At 40.6% G+C, this 19593-nt stretch overlaps 1 protein-coding gene across 1 annotated transcript in view; it reads right to left on the bottom strand.

The window, feature by feature from the left end:
- LOC126260672 (ankyrin repeat domain-containing protein 33B-like) overlaps nt 1–19593 on the bottom strand; it is a 197383-nt gene that overhangs the window by 101899 nt on the left and 75891 nt on the right. Inside the window, exon 2 of the mRNA XM_049958009.1 lies at nt 12048–12177. Coding sequence (XP_049813966.1) covers nt 12048–12177 — 130 coding nt within the window. The remainder of the gene's footprint in view (nt 1–12047; nt 12178–19593) is intronic.

Here is a 19593-nt window from a genome sequence, read left to right as displayed (position 1 = left end):
ATACCTTGTATATGACTGAAAATTTGCCACAATGTCCCGCAATAACTAACCGAAACCAGATCATCGATATATTTATTAGTTCTGGATGTACATGTATATTCGATAGCCTACCTTCGCTGTCTCAATATGTTCATTGGAAACAACCAAAAAGAAATTAAGAACATACATATTTAAAGTTCGTCATACGAGAAACAAAGTGCAACTCCTTAAACAAATAACAATACAGCGCCGAAATGATTGCCAACGTTATGAATTCTGAGGACCAACCCGTGTTAAAGGATACCCAAAATAAGAATTTCATAATTATAAAACTGTCTTTGTAATACTTTACAAAACTCACTTAGCCATGTAGTGTATTGGCGCGAATATATTTCCCTGAAGTAGTCTGCGAGACCGTACAAATACCGGTATATTTCAGAGCGTGTGTACCGCAGTCAAAACGCCTACAGAATACGGTTTAAAAAGTCTCATTCGGAATGAAGCAACAATAACACTAGTTCTTGGACATTAATCTTTGTACATGTGGCAACTGTCTTCTATTGTTGACATTTCATTTAGGTAGTGACTGTTATCGTTCTCAGAGTCCCAATATTTTACACGACTGGACAGGCACTGTGTTTCTCTACCTACACAATTTTTCAAAAAAGTATGGTTCAAGAGGAGCTGCGTCTCTAGCGTCCTGGATGGCAACGAGGACAACATAATTCGGTAAGAGAGTGACCAAAATGCTTACAATCATGAAATAACTACCGGTACTGAAGTTATCAGTGACGTCAGCGAAGAGTGTCATTAGAAGGCTGCCACTCTCATGTAACTTATCTATTGTGAGTGACCACTGAGTTTCTTTTTTTCTTTCCTCTTCAAAATGAAGGACCTGTCTCATATTCGGTCGAACCTCATATTCTGGCCAAAAGAGCGTATTTCCTTGCTTTCCAAGCGGCTAATTTGACAGTTAATGGTGTGTGTCAACCGCTATGCCCCTTAAACTGTCGACTGTGAGTGACTGTAAGCCCCCCAACCTCTCACTTTGGTCTCTCTCCTTGCTCTCATTTTCCGCGCCGTTTCTTCCCGACGTCTGGAGGGCTTTGTCTCCTGTCTCCAGCAGACACCCAGCCGTCTCTCCTGTCATCTGCATCTTATTCCACGACGCCCCTAGCAGACTCCGGTATACCGCTTTCTGTACCCTCTCGCCTTTCCGAATCTAATCCTCTATTCTCAACTCCTTCAGTCAATTATGACACCTGACAAAAAAAGTTATTTTCTACTTGTCGGATCCGTCACTGTTTCTTATATAATCGTTACTCTGCTCATACTATCGTCTTTCAGCTGTCGCCTCTAATGTCACGTTTGTATAATTAATTCATGTTCGTGGCTCAGGTTTTTCAAAACGCGTTCCACGGGGTTTTTGACGGCGATACACACCATCAGTTCCAGTTTCACTCACGAGTCAAAAAACGTAACAAAAGAGGATGAAAGAAGACTGAAATTTCTGTGATTGGACTTGACGGATACTGACGATTTTCATGTATCTTACGCGGTACCGCTGTAGATGACGCAGAACTGGTACCAGGCTGTAATGTAACTCTCTATTGCTGACTGTCAAGTGGTGTGAGTGAGCCATTCGGTTGTATGGAAGTATCGCAGTAAGGTGGGTCGATGTGTAGACGTGGCAGAATGGCGGAAAGGAGCCGTCGTGTATGGACGTGCCTATAACCACACCGCGGATGAAGTTGCTCAATTTGTCGATGTGTCAACGCAGGCTGTCCAAAATGTCTACAAGGACCGGTGTACCGTTCGCAGCCGTGTAACACAGCCTAAATACAATGGCCGTGAAAGGATATTAACAGACAGGGAGCGGATATGAATGGCACGCCTTGCCAGTGACAATAGGTCTCAGACGCGACAGGAGGTACTGCTTCCAGTGAAACTAGTTTCCGATCGAACACTGCGTAGAGGACGCCATGCAATGGACACCTAAAGTAAGGTACCTGGTACACAGCAATTGCTCATAACGGCACATAAGGCTGCACTTCTTCATAGAGCCAGACAATACAGAAACTGGGCTTCATCTGATTGCAGACGTCTAGTGTGGTCCGAAGTGTGGCGATTTTTAGCCTCTCTCCAAATACTTGGCGAAGAGTGCACTGCAGGTCAAGTGGAGCGTTTAAACCGCAGTGTGTGGAGGGTGAAGTTAAGGCAGTAGGTGATTTCTGGGAGTGTTTTTCATACTAAGATTTGGGCCCATTCATTCATGAACCATGACTCAAGTGTTGCCCATTCTGCTACCTGTTTATGATGACAGCAGATGAGGGCAGAAAAGCTCGAACAATAATGTTAATATTATTATTAATGGTCACTTACACAGCGTGTTCCTATATACTGGCCTTCAAATTGGGTGGAGACCGATTTAAGCAGATCTTACAGTGGGCAAACGACATGACGTATTGCCCCATATTGCATGATAACAATGGTTTCCACACAGCTGCGCAATTCAAAAGCAGGTATCACATGCTGTACAAGGAGGCTTCGATAATGTGGTACGTCACGCTACACCTGACAGGCCCTCTGGGAGTTTTCTCTTCAAAGACGAATGGACCGGGAATAAAGATGCTTGTGCATCCACACCATACAGTCATACATTACGATTGGAACTGCTCTTCGTGCACGATACGCGGTTTAACAGTACCCGAAATTCGGCAGGTCTGTGTATTCGCGACACCATGTGGTGTAAATGTGCCTCGTCACTCTGCAGAATACTGCCCGGCCACAGGTCATCAACTTCGATCCGTGCCAGAAACCGAAGAGCAAATTCCGAATGTTGCTGCGGATCATGAGGTTTCAGTTGCTGCCCCAACTGGATCTTACACGGGTCCCAGTGTAAAACAGACTGCAAAACGTTACATACTGTTGACCATGGGAGGGACTATTCTCGTGACACTGCACGAGCACTACTGGGGCACATGTTGCATGGTCAGTTACAACAGCAACAGCCGCGTCAATAACTTCCAGGTGCCACACCAAGCTCACCTGTGTTTTAGAATTTCATTCTCATTTTGTTTTAACCATTTGCTGACATCGAGCCTAACATCAGACATTTCAGTTGGCAATACTCTCTCAATGCAGCACTGTAGTTTCTGACGTTCACAAAAAAAAAGTTTCAGTAACAGAGCACTGTCTCTTTTCTCGATAGTGAAACTGTTCACTCACGTTATGTTTTGTCAAATGACAGCGTGGGTGCCATATCGCCATCAAACAGTGTACAGCGCCAGATTTGCACCTGGTGGCCACAGCTAAAACTGAGGTTTTTTTTTTTCCAGCCCAAATCAGTACCGCATTAACTCATTAGTATATAGTTTCGCAGCCTTACGATAATTACAGGTCAAACTGGACCTAGATGAGTAGCTGCCCTTTAATTTTTGCTACCCAGTATAAAGGAGCCATTCTAGATTCCAAAGTTTATATTGTTGTTAAGTACAAGGCTACAATAAATGGCTGAAGCAATTTCATAAATTCACTGTAGCTAAAGTAATTGACATATTATCACAAAACTAAACACTCATATAGAAAAACTCAAGGCTGTGTATTGTTGCAGCAGAACTTCAGATTTCTGCAAGGAGAGCGCAACAGTGAGTAGTTAGGCAAGATGGTGACAGGGCCGAGAGAGCGTATGTTGTGTTTGAAATGAATTCACATGAGTCTGCCCTAACAGCGCAGCAGTACTTCAGAACGAAGTTCAACAAAGATCCACCAACTGGCAACTCCATTCGGCGATGTTACGTGCTGTTTAAAGCTTCAGGATGCGTCTGCAAGAGGAAATCAATGGCTCGGTCTGCAGTGAGTGAAGAAACCGTCATGGCCAGCATGCGAGTTTCGCACGTAGCCTACAGAAGTCGAAAAACAGAGCTAGCAGAGAGCTGAACATACCACAACTGACTGTTTAGAAGATCTTAAGGAAACCATTAAAGATGAAGCCTTACCACTTGCAATTGCTCAGCCCTGACAAAGTCAAATGCTTTGAATTTTCGGCACAGTTGCAACAGTTTGTGGAAGAGGATGCGGTTTGTGAGACGCTCATCTTCAGTGATGAAACAACACTTTTTGTGAATCGCACAGTGGACAGGCACAATGTGCGAACATGGGGGACAGAGAATCATCACGCTATCGTGCAGCACATTCGAGACTCACTGAAAGTTAATGTGTTTTTTGCAACCTCACGCCGGCCGCGGTGGTCTAGCGTTTCTAGGCGCTCAGTCCGGAACCGCGCGACTGTTACGGTCGCAGGTTCGAATCCTGCCTCGGGCATGGATGTGTGTGATGTCCTTATGTTAGTTAGGTTTAAGTAGTTCTAAGTTCTAGGGGACTGATGACCATAAATGTTAAGTCCCATAGTGCTCAGAGCCATATTTTTATTTTTTTATTTTTTTTGCAACCTCACGGTCTGCAGTATATGGCCCCTTTTTCTTCTGCAAAAAGACAGCTACAGTACACGTGTATCTAGACATGCTGGAGAACTGGCTCATGGCACAACTGGAGACCCACAGCATGGACTAACAACAGATGGTGCTCCACTTCACTTCCATCATGATATTCATGAATTCTTAAACAGGAAATTGAGAAACCAACGGATAGTTCGTGGCGGGTTTGATGACCAGCAGTTCATGTCATAGCCTTCATGCTCTCTCGACCTAACCCCATGCGATTTTTTTTGTTGGTGTTGCGTGAAAGATTCATTATTTACGCCTCCTCTACCAAGAAACCTATCAGAACTGTGAGCTCGCATCAACAGTGTTTCTGAACACATTGATAGGGCATGCTGCACACAACATGGGAAGAATATGATTATCGTCTTGATATCTGCAGGATCAATGGGGTGCACACTTGGGACACTTGTCATACGTCGAGAAAAGAAACTTTTTGAGCTTTTCTAGGTGTGTGCAAATTTCGCAACTTGCATTTTTGACTAAACCGCGCGACCGCTACGGTCGCAGGTTCGAATCCTGCCTCGGGCATGGATTTTTAAGATGTCCTTAGGTTAGTTAGGTTTAAGTAGTTCTAGGGGACTGATGACCTCAGATGTTAAGTCCCATAGTGCTCAGAGCCATTTGAACCATTTTAATAGCAAAAGCAACGTGATTTGTCAAGCTTCAAGGAACTTACAGAAGCATGACTTTCAGTTAGCTTCACTACATTAATTCAACTAACTGCTTCTCTTTCATAAGTGAATGACGGATTCGTGATTGCTTGCCCATTTTCGAGGATGTGTATTCATCTCCCGCATGCTTAACTAACCTTCCGATTGTGAGATATGGTCAAAGCTGCTATTTTTGTCCCATAATACGGCATGGTTTTTTGGCCGAACTCATTTCAAGTGGTATCTAACGTTCCATCCTGCCTGTTTTCCTTTCGGCCCAACCATCAGTGTATCACGTCCATTTCCCATGCTCTTTGGTGTTAGGCAATATTCAGATATTACTTTGAGATGTAAATATGAGGGTCATTTCAGAAGTCTACAAACTGTAAGAGAACTGAAGAAATAATTTATTTTACGGTACTTCAATATAATTCCATTCTTGCGTATGACGGCTTCACAGCGTTTTGGGAAATTCTGTATCCGGGGTAGGACGCCTTCATTGTTGAGCTGGTTGATTACTCGTGTCACCTCACAAGAAAGGTTTTCCGCGTTGTTCCTTCAATTTGGGTAACAAATCAAAGTCTGGTGGGCTCATGTCAGGAATGTACTGTGGATGGAAAAGTATTTCCCATCCATATTTGTGGAGCGTTTCTCTCACTGGTAGGGCAATAAGCGATCCTGCATGATCGTGCAAAATGCGGACATCAGCTGCAAGCATGTCACGCCTTCAACTTTTATAGTCCTGTCTTCATCAGTTGCGTGTAATACGGTATATTAATAATTTTTACTTATGGACCGTCTGACATCAACTGAATAAAACACAATTTTAGTGCCATACGCGTTTCGCCTGTATTTTCTGCAAGGCATCATCAGTGGCCTGGAATATGTACATATGTTACCTATTTTATTTGCATTTTTGTCATTGTGCCTATAGGTTATAAACAGTTCTGGTGGTTGGTATTTCCTATTAAGTAGTAATGTTTTGAACTGTACTTACAGGTTGCGTGGACAATTTCCTACATATTACGCTCCTGTTGAATTTTTGATGTTGTTCTTCTTCTTACGAACGCCAATTTGCGGTTTTTTTCCCCATTCCACAACAGTATGCACTGAAAGCTTGTTTTAAAGCAATGTTTTGGTTCCTGTTGCCGACTGTCAAATGTTTTTGCCAAAGATCGAATGTTATTGCCAAACTTATGAGTGTAACTATTGAAGTATCTGTGGTCTGTTCGTGTATGCATTTGTGTGCGTTTGTGTATGTATGTATGTGTGTATGTGTGTGTGTGTGTGTGTGTGTGTGTGTGTGTGTGTGTGTGTGTGTGTGACTCCAGATGATGTGGGGAAGAGTTTTTTTTTATTATTATTTGTTTTATGTTATCATTTCCTTTACTAAGTGTAATAGGGAGCCTGTGCTGATGTGTGTTTGTTCATTTATCACATGTTTGTTTTCTGCTATGGCTTTCTGGATGTGGAAGTTTTCTTGCATTTGTATAAGATGTTTGTCATGGTTGCTTATTCTTATTATTTTCATTTCTTGTTCCATGTTTGTAGGATGATGGTTGTAGTGTTTTAAATGCTCTGCAAATGTGGAATGGTTTGTTTCATACTTCCAACATCTGATATGTTCTTTGTATCTTGTTTGAAAATTCCTGCATGTCATGCCTATGTATACTGCATCACAACTTTGACATTCAATTTTATATATTCATGATTGTTGGAATTTGTCTCTCTTGGTAGCTGGCTGGCTTAGGTGTGATTGAAGGGTTTGCCCAGGCTTATATGCTATTTTGAAGCCCTGTCTCTTTAGGATGTTTGCAACTCTGTGTGTTAGTTTATGTGTGTAGGTCATGGTGTACCATCTGGTTCTTTTCTGTGTGGTGTTGTCATTGTGTGTGTTTGTTGAGCGTGTTTGTAAGTTTTCAGCTTGTGAGTTCTTTTGTATTGTGGAACTGTTGTGTTTGTTTTTTTATTTGTGTTTTTATTTTTTGATTGAGCTTGTGTACCACATGTGTGTCATACCCGTTGTTCCTAGCTATTTGTATGATTGTACTCCTTTCTTGTTCATAGTTTCTCTTGCTGAGTGGGATTCTGTTTAATCCATGTAACATGTGTCTTAGTGCTGCAAGTTTCTAGCTGTGGGGGTGGTTGGATGTGGAATGTATTATTGTGTCTGTGGCTGTTGGTTTTCTAAAGATGTTAAATGTATGTTTACCATTTTCTTTTTTAATTGTAATGTCAAGAAAATTTATTTGATTTTCTTTTTCTTTTTCAAATGTGAATTTTATGTTCTGATGAGATTTGTTTATTTCTGAATGGAGTTCATCTATTTTTTCACTTGGCTCATCTACCAGACAAATAATGTCATCCACGTATCTGTACCAATATATGATTTTGAAACTTTCATTTGTGGTTATCTTATCAAATATCTGATTTTCTAGGTGACTGATGAAAATGTTTGCTAGTGTTCCTGATATTGGGGATTCCATGGGCAGTCCATCAGTTTGTAGATAATATTCTTTCTCAAACTGAAAGTAGTTTTGTTCAGTTGTCAGTCCTAGCATATCTGTTATTTCTTTTATTGCATCTGTGGTGAGGTTGCTGTGGGATGAGAGATTTTGTTCTATGATTTCTATTGTTTCTGTGATAGGAATGGAGGTATACATATTTTCTATATCGAATGAAATCAGTGATGCTGTGTGTGGTACCTGTATGTTCTGTATATTTTCTATTAGATTTACTGTGTTTATCACTGTTCTGTTGTTTTCTACTTTATAGTGTTTTGTAATTGACTTTTGGAGGTGTTTGGCTATGTGGTATGTTGGGGCTTTCTTGAAGCTGATAACAGCTCTCATTGGCATTCCGTCTTTATGTACTTTCGGTTGACTGCGGAGTGTCGGTGCTTCTGGGTTTTTCTGTGTTAAGTAGTATTTCTGTTTGTCTGTGAGTGTGTGTTCAATGTTTTTCAGTGTTTGTTTCACATTTGCCTGGAATCGTGTAGTTGGATCTGACTTCAGTTTTTGTATGTCGTTGGTGTTTATGTATTCCTTGGTTTTTGTGTTGTATTGCTCTTTATCCATGAGTACTGTTACATTTCCCTTGTCTGCTCTTGTTATTAATACGTTATTGTCTGTTAACTTTTGTTTTAACCTTTTCATAGTAGCTGCTTCTGTTTGGTTGTTCTTGTTGTGTGTCTGCTGTGTTTGTTTTATTATGCCTTTTATTTCTTCTTTTACTAGTTCTATTGTCAGTCCTATGTTTATTTCACAATTATTTTAATGTTCTTCACGTGTAAGGATGTGTTCGGTTTCTACTATGAGATTTTCTATGTATTGATTGTTCACTTTGCTATTGGTGCAGTGTTTCAAACCTTTTTCCAAGAGCATTTTTTCATTTTCGTTTAGTTCTGTCTCTGTTAGGTTAACTAAGCTTGGATGGAATGTGTGTTGGTGTTCATGTGGTTTCACATTTAAAATGTAAATGTGTTTTTGCGTCTTTTTTACTGTTAGTTTCATTATCTTCTGTTTATGTTTGGTTTGTAAATGTTTCATTGCTGTATATGTGTTGTGTTCAGTTTTTTCTACTAGTGCCATGAAAACTGTGGCGTTTCCTAAGTTTTTTGCCAATTCTAGATGAGTCTCATAGAGCATCATGTTTAGGTGCTGTTTTTTTCGAATAGAGCATCTTAATTTCATGTAGTAACCAATATCGTTCTGCAAATGATTTCGACTTTTGTGCCACTGTAGAACTGTTTTTAACTTTTACATTAATGTAACTTGGAATTAAATCGTTGTTTTTGCATGTTTTGTTGAATTTTATATGCTGTATCGTCTTATGGAGTCTCAGATGTGTTTTCTTGAACCTGTTGTACACGTTGACAGGGTATGATTGACATAGCTGTATTGACATCTTCAACTTTTATAGTCCTGTCATCCTCAGTTGCGTGTAATATTACGGTATATTAATAATTTTTACTTATGGACTGTCTGACAGCAACTGAATAAAACACAATTTTAGTGCTATACGCGTTTCGCCTTTATTTTTTGCAAGGCATCATCAGTGGCCTGGAATATGTACATATGTTAGCTATTTTATTTACAAGGGCTTCAAAATAGCATATAAGCCTGGGAAAACCCTTCAATCACACCTAAGCCAGCCAGCTACCAAGAGAGACAAATTCCAACAATCAGGAATATATAAAATTGAATGTCAAAGTTGTGATGCAGTATACATAGGCATGACATGCAGGAATTTTCAAACAAGATACAAAGAACATATCAGATGTTGGAAGTACGAAACAAACCATTCCACATTTGCAGAGCATTTAAAACACTACAACCATCATCCTACAAACATGGAACAAGAAATGAAAATAATGAGAATAAGCAACCATGACAAACATCTTATACAAATGCAAGAAAACTTCCACAGCCAGAAAGCCATAGCAGAAAACAAACATGTGATAAATGAACAAACACACATCAGCACAGGCTCCCTATTACACTTAGTAAAGGAAATGATAACATAAAACAAATAATAATAATAAAAAACTCTTCCCCACATCATCTGGACACACACACACACACACACACACACACACACACACACACACACACACACACACACACACACACATACATACACAAACGCACACAAATGCATACACGAACAGACCACAGATACTTCAATAGTTACACTCATAAGTTTGGCAATAACATTCGATCTTTGGCAAAAACATTTGACAGTCGGCAACAGAAACCAAATCATTCCTTTAAAACAAGCTTTCAGTGCATAGTGTTGTGGGATGGGGAAAAAAACCGCAAATTGGCGTTCGTAAGAAGAAGAGCAACACCAAAAATTCAACAGGAGCGTAATATGTAGGAAATTGTCAACGCAACCTGTAAGTACAGTTCAAAACTTTACTACTTAATAGGAAATACCAACCACCAGAACTGTTTATAACCTATAGGCACAATGACAAAAATGTAAATAAAATAGGTAACATATGTACATATTCCAGGCCACTGATGATGCCTTGCAGAAAATACAGGCGAAACGCGTATGGCACTAAAATTGTGTTTTATTCAGTTGCTGTCAGACGGTCCATAAGTAAAAATTATTAATATACCTTAATGTCACGCCTTCTTTGAGGAACTTTCGGGCCTCAAAACATTTTACAAAAACATTTCGTAGTACGCGACTGTTACAGAAGTGTTGTAGCTATGACTCCATTAATGTCATACGCAAAGATCATCATCAGTTTCATCTTAGATTGTTGGCAGCGGAACTGAGTGCGTAGAGTCGGAACTGGCTCTGAGCACTATGCGACTCAACTTCTGAGGTCATCAGTCGCCTAGAACTTAGAACTAATTAAACCTAACTAACCTAAGGACATCACACACATCCATGCCCGAGGCAGGATTCGAACCTGCGACCGGAGCGGTCACGCGGTTCCAGACTGAAGCGCCTTTAACCGCACGGCCACACCGGCCGGCGGAGTCGGAACTTTTTCATTGTAACAACTAAGACTTCAGTTATGGCTCAAAATCTCGTATCCAGGTATCCAGTTGAACAATTTCATAACTGTTCTCCTTCTACTCCACAACGTTGAAGCAATACTCCTGCAATTCTTTTGCGGCCCGCTTTCTGCTCTTCACTCAGTTGATCATGCGGAACCCATCTGGAAACAACTTTTTTCCCCTTTAACTTTTCAGTTATGATTCTGTAAACTGAAGTGACAGACATTCTGACCTCATGTTTTTCGTCAATACTCTCTGAAAATATTATTAACAATAACCTGAGAGGTTTGGTCTGTTGCAGTTGATGGCCTTCCACCTCTTGTGTTGTCCTCAGTGCTTACCCGACCTTCACTGTGGTATTGTTGCTACGATCCACTACACTATTCGCACACACCTCTCTCCAAGTGTTGTCAATTTCCGTTGGGTTCCTTCAGATAGCATTCGATTTTGATGCCGGAACGCTGGTCACTACGTGTAATTTCACCCGACTCGGTTTCCGCTGCCACTTTAAAACTGAATAGTCACGACATAGTAGCGCAAACCAGCGACGACGATGCGACCGTGACAACTAAGATCTCGCTCACAAGTGACATGAATTTCAACTTGATCATCGTAACGGTCGCGCATGCGCAGTGTGCAGGACTTTTGAGATGGTCCTAGTAAGTTGCAGAAGCTATACTGTTATTGTGATATTTATGAGATATATTAAATAAGCTACTATAGCCTGGACTTACAGTTTGCTTCACGTAGTCAGACTTTCAGAGTTACGTGTGACGAGTAAATAAGTTTTATTTTCACAAAGTGCTGAGCAGAAGGGTTATTAGACTCAGTTTGGTGAAGAAAAAATAAATAAATTGCAGCCATAGCTGCGATAATAATTGGTAATACAGAATTAAGTGCTGAACAGAATGAACGAATGTGGTGCATTCCACGTTACGAGCGTATGATAACGGTAGGTGCCAGAAATAACAAAGGGAAAGTAATGTATGTCAAATCAAAAAGAAACAACTGTACGTCTGTTATTTCGTTGAATAGATTACATACGAAATAGCTTCAGGAAATGACTGACGTACTCAAACTGAGCTCACAGTCATCTGACAGGTAACACAGGACACATATTACGCATGTGGAGCGCAGTAATTCTTGCAAGATAAAGACTAGGGAACTTCAGTGAGCAGAATTAAAAGTTCGTATACAGCAGATTACTTCAATAACATTTTATGCGTCAGATAACAGTATAGAAGAAAAGGAAATCAATTGCGCAAATAAACATTAAAGAAATAACAGTTAAAAGCGCATGAAGAGTCCGTAAGGTAACGTCACGTTATATCTGGTTTCACAGGCCAGGATTGGCTGACAGAGAAACAGTTTTTCCTGCTCCTAGGCCAGGATGTACGCACCGGCCTGCGCGGCGTAGTGGAGCGGCGTGTTGCCTTCGTTGTCCGCCTTGTTGACGTCAACCTCGGGGTGCTGCAGCAGCGCCTCCAGCATGGGCAGCGAGCCGTGGGCCGCGATGTGGCTCAGCGCCGTCTGAAACACGCCAAATGCCGCTCACAATCCACCCTGCAAGTGGCAACTATCAACACCGACTCAAAGGAAGGCCTCGGCGCTTGTTGGTGACGTCACGTCAGCTAGGCACGGCGAACGCCAGTTCTGTTGCAGGCAGAAACGCCTGGGCGTGCTTACCACTATAAATCTCTTATTTTTGGACAAAATGTTTGGTATTGTTTTGAATTCTGCAGTTTTATTTAGATGGAAGATTTTCTTAGTATCATAAAGCTACAAATGAAGATCATAGTTCTGTATTACTGAATCCTGTCGAAACAAACGTAGATCAATATGAGAAGATGATTTGCCCCATTGCAACCTTCGGAAATTTTGCATTCAAGTAACTACATTTACTCGATACATTTAGTTATCGAAACTTACCCCAACCCCCTTACAATTAACTAGTTTCTTTTATTTATTTATTTATTTTAGTTTGACATTGTCACTGGAAATGTGAACTAATTTACATGTGTAAATGTACAACTGTTGCCAGTCATTAAATTACAGTCGTTTCCAACGAAAGGAATTCTAAACAGGAACAAAATAGCTTCATACATCGAAAATACTGCTGAGCTAAACTTTTTTAAACATGCACATTAGAAAAGATAAATATTCCCCTCTTGCAACTGAAAGAAGAAACTTCATAAGATAAAAAAAAATTATTTGATAAAACAAGTATCTCTCTTTTGCCTCTTCTTCTGTCCCCCACCCCCTCCCCCAGCGTTTACAATCGAAAGATATTTCATTAACATTCAGTGCTCCTCACCCCATAGTCAACCAAGATACCTAAAGAAGAGCACCAATATGTTCACAGTTTCTTGTAAAAGCAACCCAGCACAAACGTAACTTCCTCAGATTTACAAATAAGGTAAAGAAGCACGAATTCTGTTGCTGCTGGACCATGAAGTTGTTTTTGTGTGTCAATCATTAAAATAGGTGGAAATTTAAGTTCAGGAGTACACTATTTTTTAAGAAGTGTAATGAATTGCACAATTCATTGATTGCAGAAATCTCTCTGAGCAATGTGTGTTGGTAAACTACAGCCAATAGTTTCACATTTTCCTGTGTCAGAGAGGGAGACACACCATTATGAGTATGTCTGCAGCAGACCTGGCGTTCGCCGTGCCTAGCTGACGTGACGTCACGAACAAGCGCCAAGGCCTTCCTTTGAGTCGGTGTTGCAACTATGCGGAGGTACGAGGTGTGGCTACAAAATAATATGACTATTACTGTAAAACAATTCGTTTTAAAAACATACATCTTTAATTACTGTCACCTTCAGCCTATTCCCCTCCTCTATCTTTACAACGCTCCATTCGAACTTTCCATTGGTGGAAACAGTGCTGGAATTCTTCCTCTGTCAGCTTCTTGATGACGCGTGTCGCTTTTTCTTCCATTGCTTCAACGGACTGAAATCTTGTTGCTTTTATGCAGGTTTGACTTTGGGGAATAGACAAGTCACATGGTGATAGGTCAGGCGAATATGGTGGGATGCTGTACTTCGCTAGAAACCTCTTAACGGACAATGCGGTATGAGTGTTGTGTACATAGTTCCGCGTAGTCAGCGCGTACACAACTTTCCCACTAGAGCGCGCCCTGCTAAGCACAACAGCGCAGGCGCAGCGCTCGTCCGTCTCTGCACTACGAGATGGCGCTGCCTCAGAGACGGACCAAATTCTGCTTCCGCCGATCCGCGTATTAATATTTAACGCAGCCAATGAGATTGCTGCTAACGTAGAACCTTTTCTCCTCGCGGATGACACTCGCACAGTGATACCTGAGCGCGCGAGGTATTATAACGAATGTACAGACCTCCGATTAGTCAGTCTGCATTTGTCTGCACCAGTCTGTACCAGTCTGCATTAGTCTGTACCAGTCTATAGACAAGTTTCAGTCAGCACCTAATAAGATTAACATATTCCTGTACACAGCCATGAAGATAAATGAATAGACACTTTGTCAAGTATCAGAGATATGTGAGAATAAGATTAACGTACCAAGACCAAAGGAACTTCAGATTGTCAATTGTAAACAGCATCCAGAATCAAGTTACATAATGTCGATGCTTTTTATTATTTTAATAAATGTGTGTGAAACTTAATCAAGTTCTGTTTAAAGTTGGTCACCGTCAATCTGCTACTCTAAGCGTGCAAGTGGAGTTTCTATCGTCTGACCTAACGACAGAAGATAAACACGCCACGATAAGACCACGAGACATATTGCTGACACTCGCCTACTTCGTTAGAGCGACAAGTCAAATAATCTGATGGTGTGTGTACTGAAGGTCTTACAGTACGCACACCACAATAGGTCAAGCGAATATGGTGGGATGCTGTACTTCGCTAGAAACCTCTTAACAGATAGTGCGGTATGAGCCGATCCGTTGTCTTGATGCAGAACTCTTCCACAAAACGGGTCTTCTTTTCTTATTTTCGCACGGAGTTGAGCAAGAACCGCAAGGTACTAATATTGATTAATAATTTGATCTTTGGGGATCTAGTGACGATACATAATTCCATAAATATCGACAAAAAACCTCATCATTGCTGTGAACGACTACCAAGGCCTCATTGCTTCCATGCCACGATGCGCCGCCGTTGTTATGTATGCCAAGGTGGACAGTCTGGCTATTAGGTTGCTGTTGTTGTGGTCTTCAATCCTGAGACTGGTTTGATGCAGCTTTCCATGCTACTCTATCCTGTGCAAGCTTCTTCATCTCCCAGTACCTACTGCAACCTACATCCTTCTGAATCTGCTTAATATATTCATCTCTTGGTCTCCCTCTACGATTTTTACCCTCCATGCTGCCCTCCAGTACTAAATTGGTGATCCCTTGATGCCTCAGAACATGTCCTACCAACCGATCCCTTCTTCTAGTCAAGCTGTGCCACAAACTCTTCTTCTCCCCAATTCTATTCAAGGCCTCTTCATCTAATCTTCAGCATTCTTCTGTAACACCACATTTCGAAAGCTTCTATTCTCTTCTTGTCCAAACTATTTATCGTCCATATTTCACTTCCATACATGGCTACACTCCATACAAATACTTTCAGAAACGACCTCCAGACATTTAAATCTGTACTCGATGTTAACAAATTTTTCTTCTTCAGAAACACTTTCCTTGCAATTGGCAGTCTAAATTTTATATCTTCTCTACTTCGACCATCATCAGTTACCTTGCTCTCCAAATGGCAAAACTCCTTTACTACTTTAAGTGTCTCATTTCCTAATCTAATGCCCTCAGCATCCCCTGACTTAATTCGACTACATTCCATCATCCTTGTTTTGCTTTTGTTGATGTTCATCTTATATCCTCCTTTCAAGACACTATCCATTCCATTCAACTGCTCTTCCAAGTCCTTTGCTGTCTCTGGCACAATTACAATGTCATCGGCGAACCTCAAAGTTTTTATTTCTTCTCCATGGATTTTAAAACCTACTCCGAATTTTCCTTTTGTTTCCTTTACTGCTTGCTCAATATACAGATTGAATAACATCGGGGATAGGCTACAACCCTGTCTCATTCCCTTCCCAACCACTGCTTCCCTTTCATGCCCCACGACTCCTATAACTGCCATCTGGTTTCTGTACAAATTGTGATAAGCCTTTCGCTCCCTGTATTTTACCCCTGCCACCTTCAGAATTTGAAAGAGAGTATTCCAGTCAACATTATCAAAAGCTTTCTCTAAGTCTACAAATGCTAGAAACGTAGGTTTGCCTTTCCTTAATCTATCTTCTAATATACGTCGTAGGGTCAGTATTGCCTGACGTGATCCAACATTTCTACGGAATCCAAACTGATCTTCCCCGAGGTCGTCTTCTATCAGTTTTCCATTCGTCTGTAAAGAATTCGTTTTATCATTTTGCAGCTGTGACTTATTAAACTGATAGTTCGGTAATTTACTTATATGTCAACACCTACTTTCTTTGGGATTGAAATTATTATCTTCTTCTTGAGGCCTGAGGGTATTTCGCCTGTCTCATACATCTTGCTCACCAGATGGTAAAGTTTTGTCAGGACTGGCTCTCCCAAGGCTGTCACTAGTTCTAATGGAATGTTGTCCCAGGGCCTTGTTTCGACTTAGGTCTTTCAGTGCTCTCTCAAACTCTTCACGCAGTATCATATCTCCCATTTCATCTCCATCTACATCCTCTTCCATCGCCAATGTATAGACCCTCCATATACTCCTTCCACCTTTCTGCTTTCCCTTCTTTGCTTAGAACTGGGTTTCCATCTGAGCTCTTGATATTCATAAAAGTGGTTCTCTTTTCTCCAAAGGTCCCTTTAATTTTCCTGTAGGCAGTATCTATCTTACCCCTAGTTAGATAAGCCTTTACATCCTTACATTTGTCCTCTAGCCATGCCTGCTTAGCCATTTTGCACTTCCTGTCGATCTCATTTTTGAGACGTTTGTATTTCTTTTTCCTTGCTTCATTTACTGCATTTTTATATTTTCTCTTTTCATCAATTGAATTCAATATTTCTTCTGTTACCCAAGGGTATCTACTAGCCCTCATCTTTTTACCTCCTTGATCCTCTGCTGCCTTCACTACTTCATCCCTCAAAGCTACCCACTCTTCTTCTTTTGTATTTCTTTCCCCCATTCCTGTCAGTTGTTCCCTTATACTCTCCCTGAAACTCTGTACAACCTCTGGTTAGTCAGTTTATCCAGGTCCCATCTCCTTAAATACCCACATTTTTGCAGTTTCTTCAGTTTTAATCTACAGTTCATAGCCCATAGATTGTGGTCAGAGTCAACATCTGCCCCTGGAAACGTCTTACAATTTAAAACCTGGTTCCTAAATCTCTGTCTTACCATTATATAATCTATCTGATACCTTCTAGTATCACCAGCCTTCTTACATGTAATCAACCATCTTTCATTATTCTTGAACCAAGTGTTAGCTATGATTAAGTTAAGCTCTGTGCAAAATTCTACCAGGCGGCTTCCTCTTTCATTTCTTACCCCTAATCCACATTTACCTACTACGTTTCCTTCTCTCTCTTTTCCTACTATCGAATTCCAGTCACCCATGACTATTAAATTTTCGTCTCCCTTCGCTATATGAATAATTTCTTTTATCTCATCATACATTTCATCAATTTATTCGTCATCTGGAGAGCTAATTGGCATATAAACTTGTCGTACTGTAGTAGGCGTGAACTTCGTGTCATCTCGGCTACAATAATGCGTTCACTATGCTGTTTGTAGTAGCGTACCCGCATTCCTATTTTTTTATTCATTATTAAACCTACTCCTGCATTACCCCTATTTGATTTTGTATTTATAACCCTGAATTCACCTGACCAAATGTCCTGTAGCTTCTTATCTCGTCTGTTCTGGTTTTTTCAGAGTCCATGTTTCACTACCATACAATGCTATGCTCCAAACGCACATTCCCAGAAATTTATTCCTCAAATTAAGACTTATGTTTGAAACTAGTAGACATCTCTTGGGCAGGAATGCACTTCTTGCCATTGCTAGTCTGCGTTTTGCTCCGTCCATCATGGGTTATTTTGCTGTCTTGGCAGCTATATTCCTTAACTTCATAATCCCCGAGTCTGATGTTGATTTTCTCGCTGTTCTCGTTTTTGCCACTTCTCGTTACTTCCGTCTTTCTTAGCTTTACTGTACATCCTCATTCTGTACTCATTGACTGTTCATTCCATTTAAAATGTAATTCTTCTTTACTTTCACTGAGGATAGTAACGTCATCAGTGAAACTTGCCGTTGATACCTTTTCATCTTGCATTTTAATTCCACTGTTGAACCTTTCTTTTATATCCGTCACTGCTTCTTAAACTGCATACCTGCATTACACCCTTTTTAGTCCGAGCACTTCGTTGTTGGTCTTCCTCTCTTATTGTTCCCTCTTGCTTTTTGTACGTATTGTATACTACCCGTGTTTCCCTATAGCTTACACCTATTTTTCTCAGAGTTTGAAACATCTTGCGCAATTTGACATTGTGGAACGCTTTTCCCGTGTCCTGATTTTTCTTTAGTATACACCGTGGTAAATTCAGCAGTCTTTCGAAGCATGTAGACGCTGATAACAGTAATAACCAGTTTTAGGATTTTTAGATGTGCACCTTTTTTCTTATGGTAAATTAAAAGTACCACAGTGTAAAATTTTGCTTCTATTTGCGAAAAGACGTATCTTCATGCCACTTTTTCCCTTTTTTGACACTTTTTACCCTTGTATCTCCAGCTGTGTCCATTATTCTGTTTCTCCATTTTTTTATTTTACTGCAGCCTTTCAGTAACCTTCGTGGACTCATTTTAATATGATTAGAAATGACTTGGCATTTAATTTCATTTTTATACGGTTTCAGATCAATATAAAATATTTAACTTTTAATTAACCTCTTCTCAACTTTCAGCGAGCATGCAAATAGTAAACCTACCTCTTTCAGTAAACAAGGGCCTGAAAGCAAACCTGCAACAGTCGAAAATAATTATGTGTACGGCAGATCCTCTTTCTCTCACATTACCGCTGTAAACTGCCTGTAACAATGCAAATAGCATTCCCATTCTTTTAGTTTCACCACAATCAGTAGTGGCTGTTCGTGACCTGAAGTTTGTTACTAAACGATTGTGTTACTACATTTTACCACGCCAAGACGCCCGGTGACCCATTTTTCTGTTCTAGCTCAGGAATTAAAAAATTATTCCATAGAAACTGATGGAACTGTCATGTGATAGACAATTTGCATTGTAAAAATTTTGTTAGATGAAAACACCAGCGAGATCGCATCAAACAACAAATTTCTAGATCTCGGCATCAAAAGACTACGACTCTTCAAGAAAGTAACAGTGTTCTTCAAAAAGCCAGATTCGAAGGCATTCAACATCGATTTCTTTTGAGTTGTTACACAGGCAGGAATTCCACTCAATAAGCTGAACCATCCATCGTAGAAACTACAGAGGAGTCACTCAGATACCATAATGTGCCGAGGCATATGCAAATAATTCTGGAGAGTAGAATCCGAACAAGGGTGGAGAACAAATCGAGGGAGGAACAGCGTGGCATCAGACCCGGGAGGTCAACTGTTGATTTCATATTTGCAATGAGGCAGTTCCAGGAGCACCAGTATGAGTTTGGGGAAGACTTTGTGATGGTCTTTCTCGGTGCAGAAAAAGCATTTGATGGCGTCTATAGAAGAAACGTCTGGAAAGAACTAGAAAAGAAGGGAGTGGAAAACGAGACGACAAGTAGAGAGGAGGAGATATGCTGTGGGAGTCTCAATTGTGTGAAAGTAGGAAATAAAAGTACGGAGGAGTTCCAGCAATCAAGCTGTGTGAAACAGGGCAGTGTACTGTCACCTCTGCTCTTCGCCGTGGTCTTGGATGAGATAATGATTAAGCTGGCAGAAAAAACTGGAGAAGACAAGATGAA

Source organism: Schistocerca nitens, chromosome 5 (genome assembly GCF_023898315.1).
Source record: "Schistocerca nitens isolate TAMUIC-IGC-003100 chromosome 5, iqSchNite1.1, whole genome shotgun sequence".
Lineage (NCBI taxonomy): Eukaryota > Metazoa > Arthropoda > Insecta > Orthoptera > Acrididae > Schistocerca > Schistocerca nitens.
The sequence above is the reverse complement of the archived record's forward strand: the minus strand, read 5'-3'. Positions and strand labels throughout refer to the sequence as shown.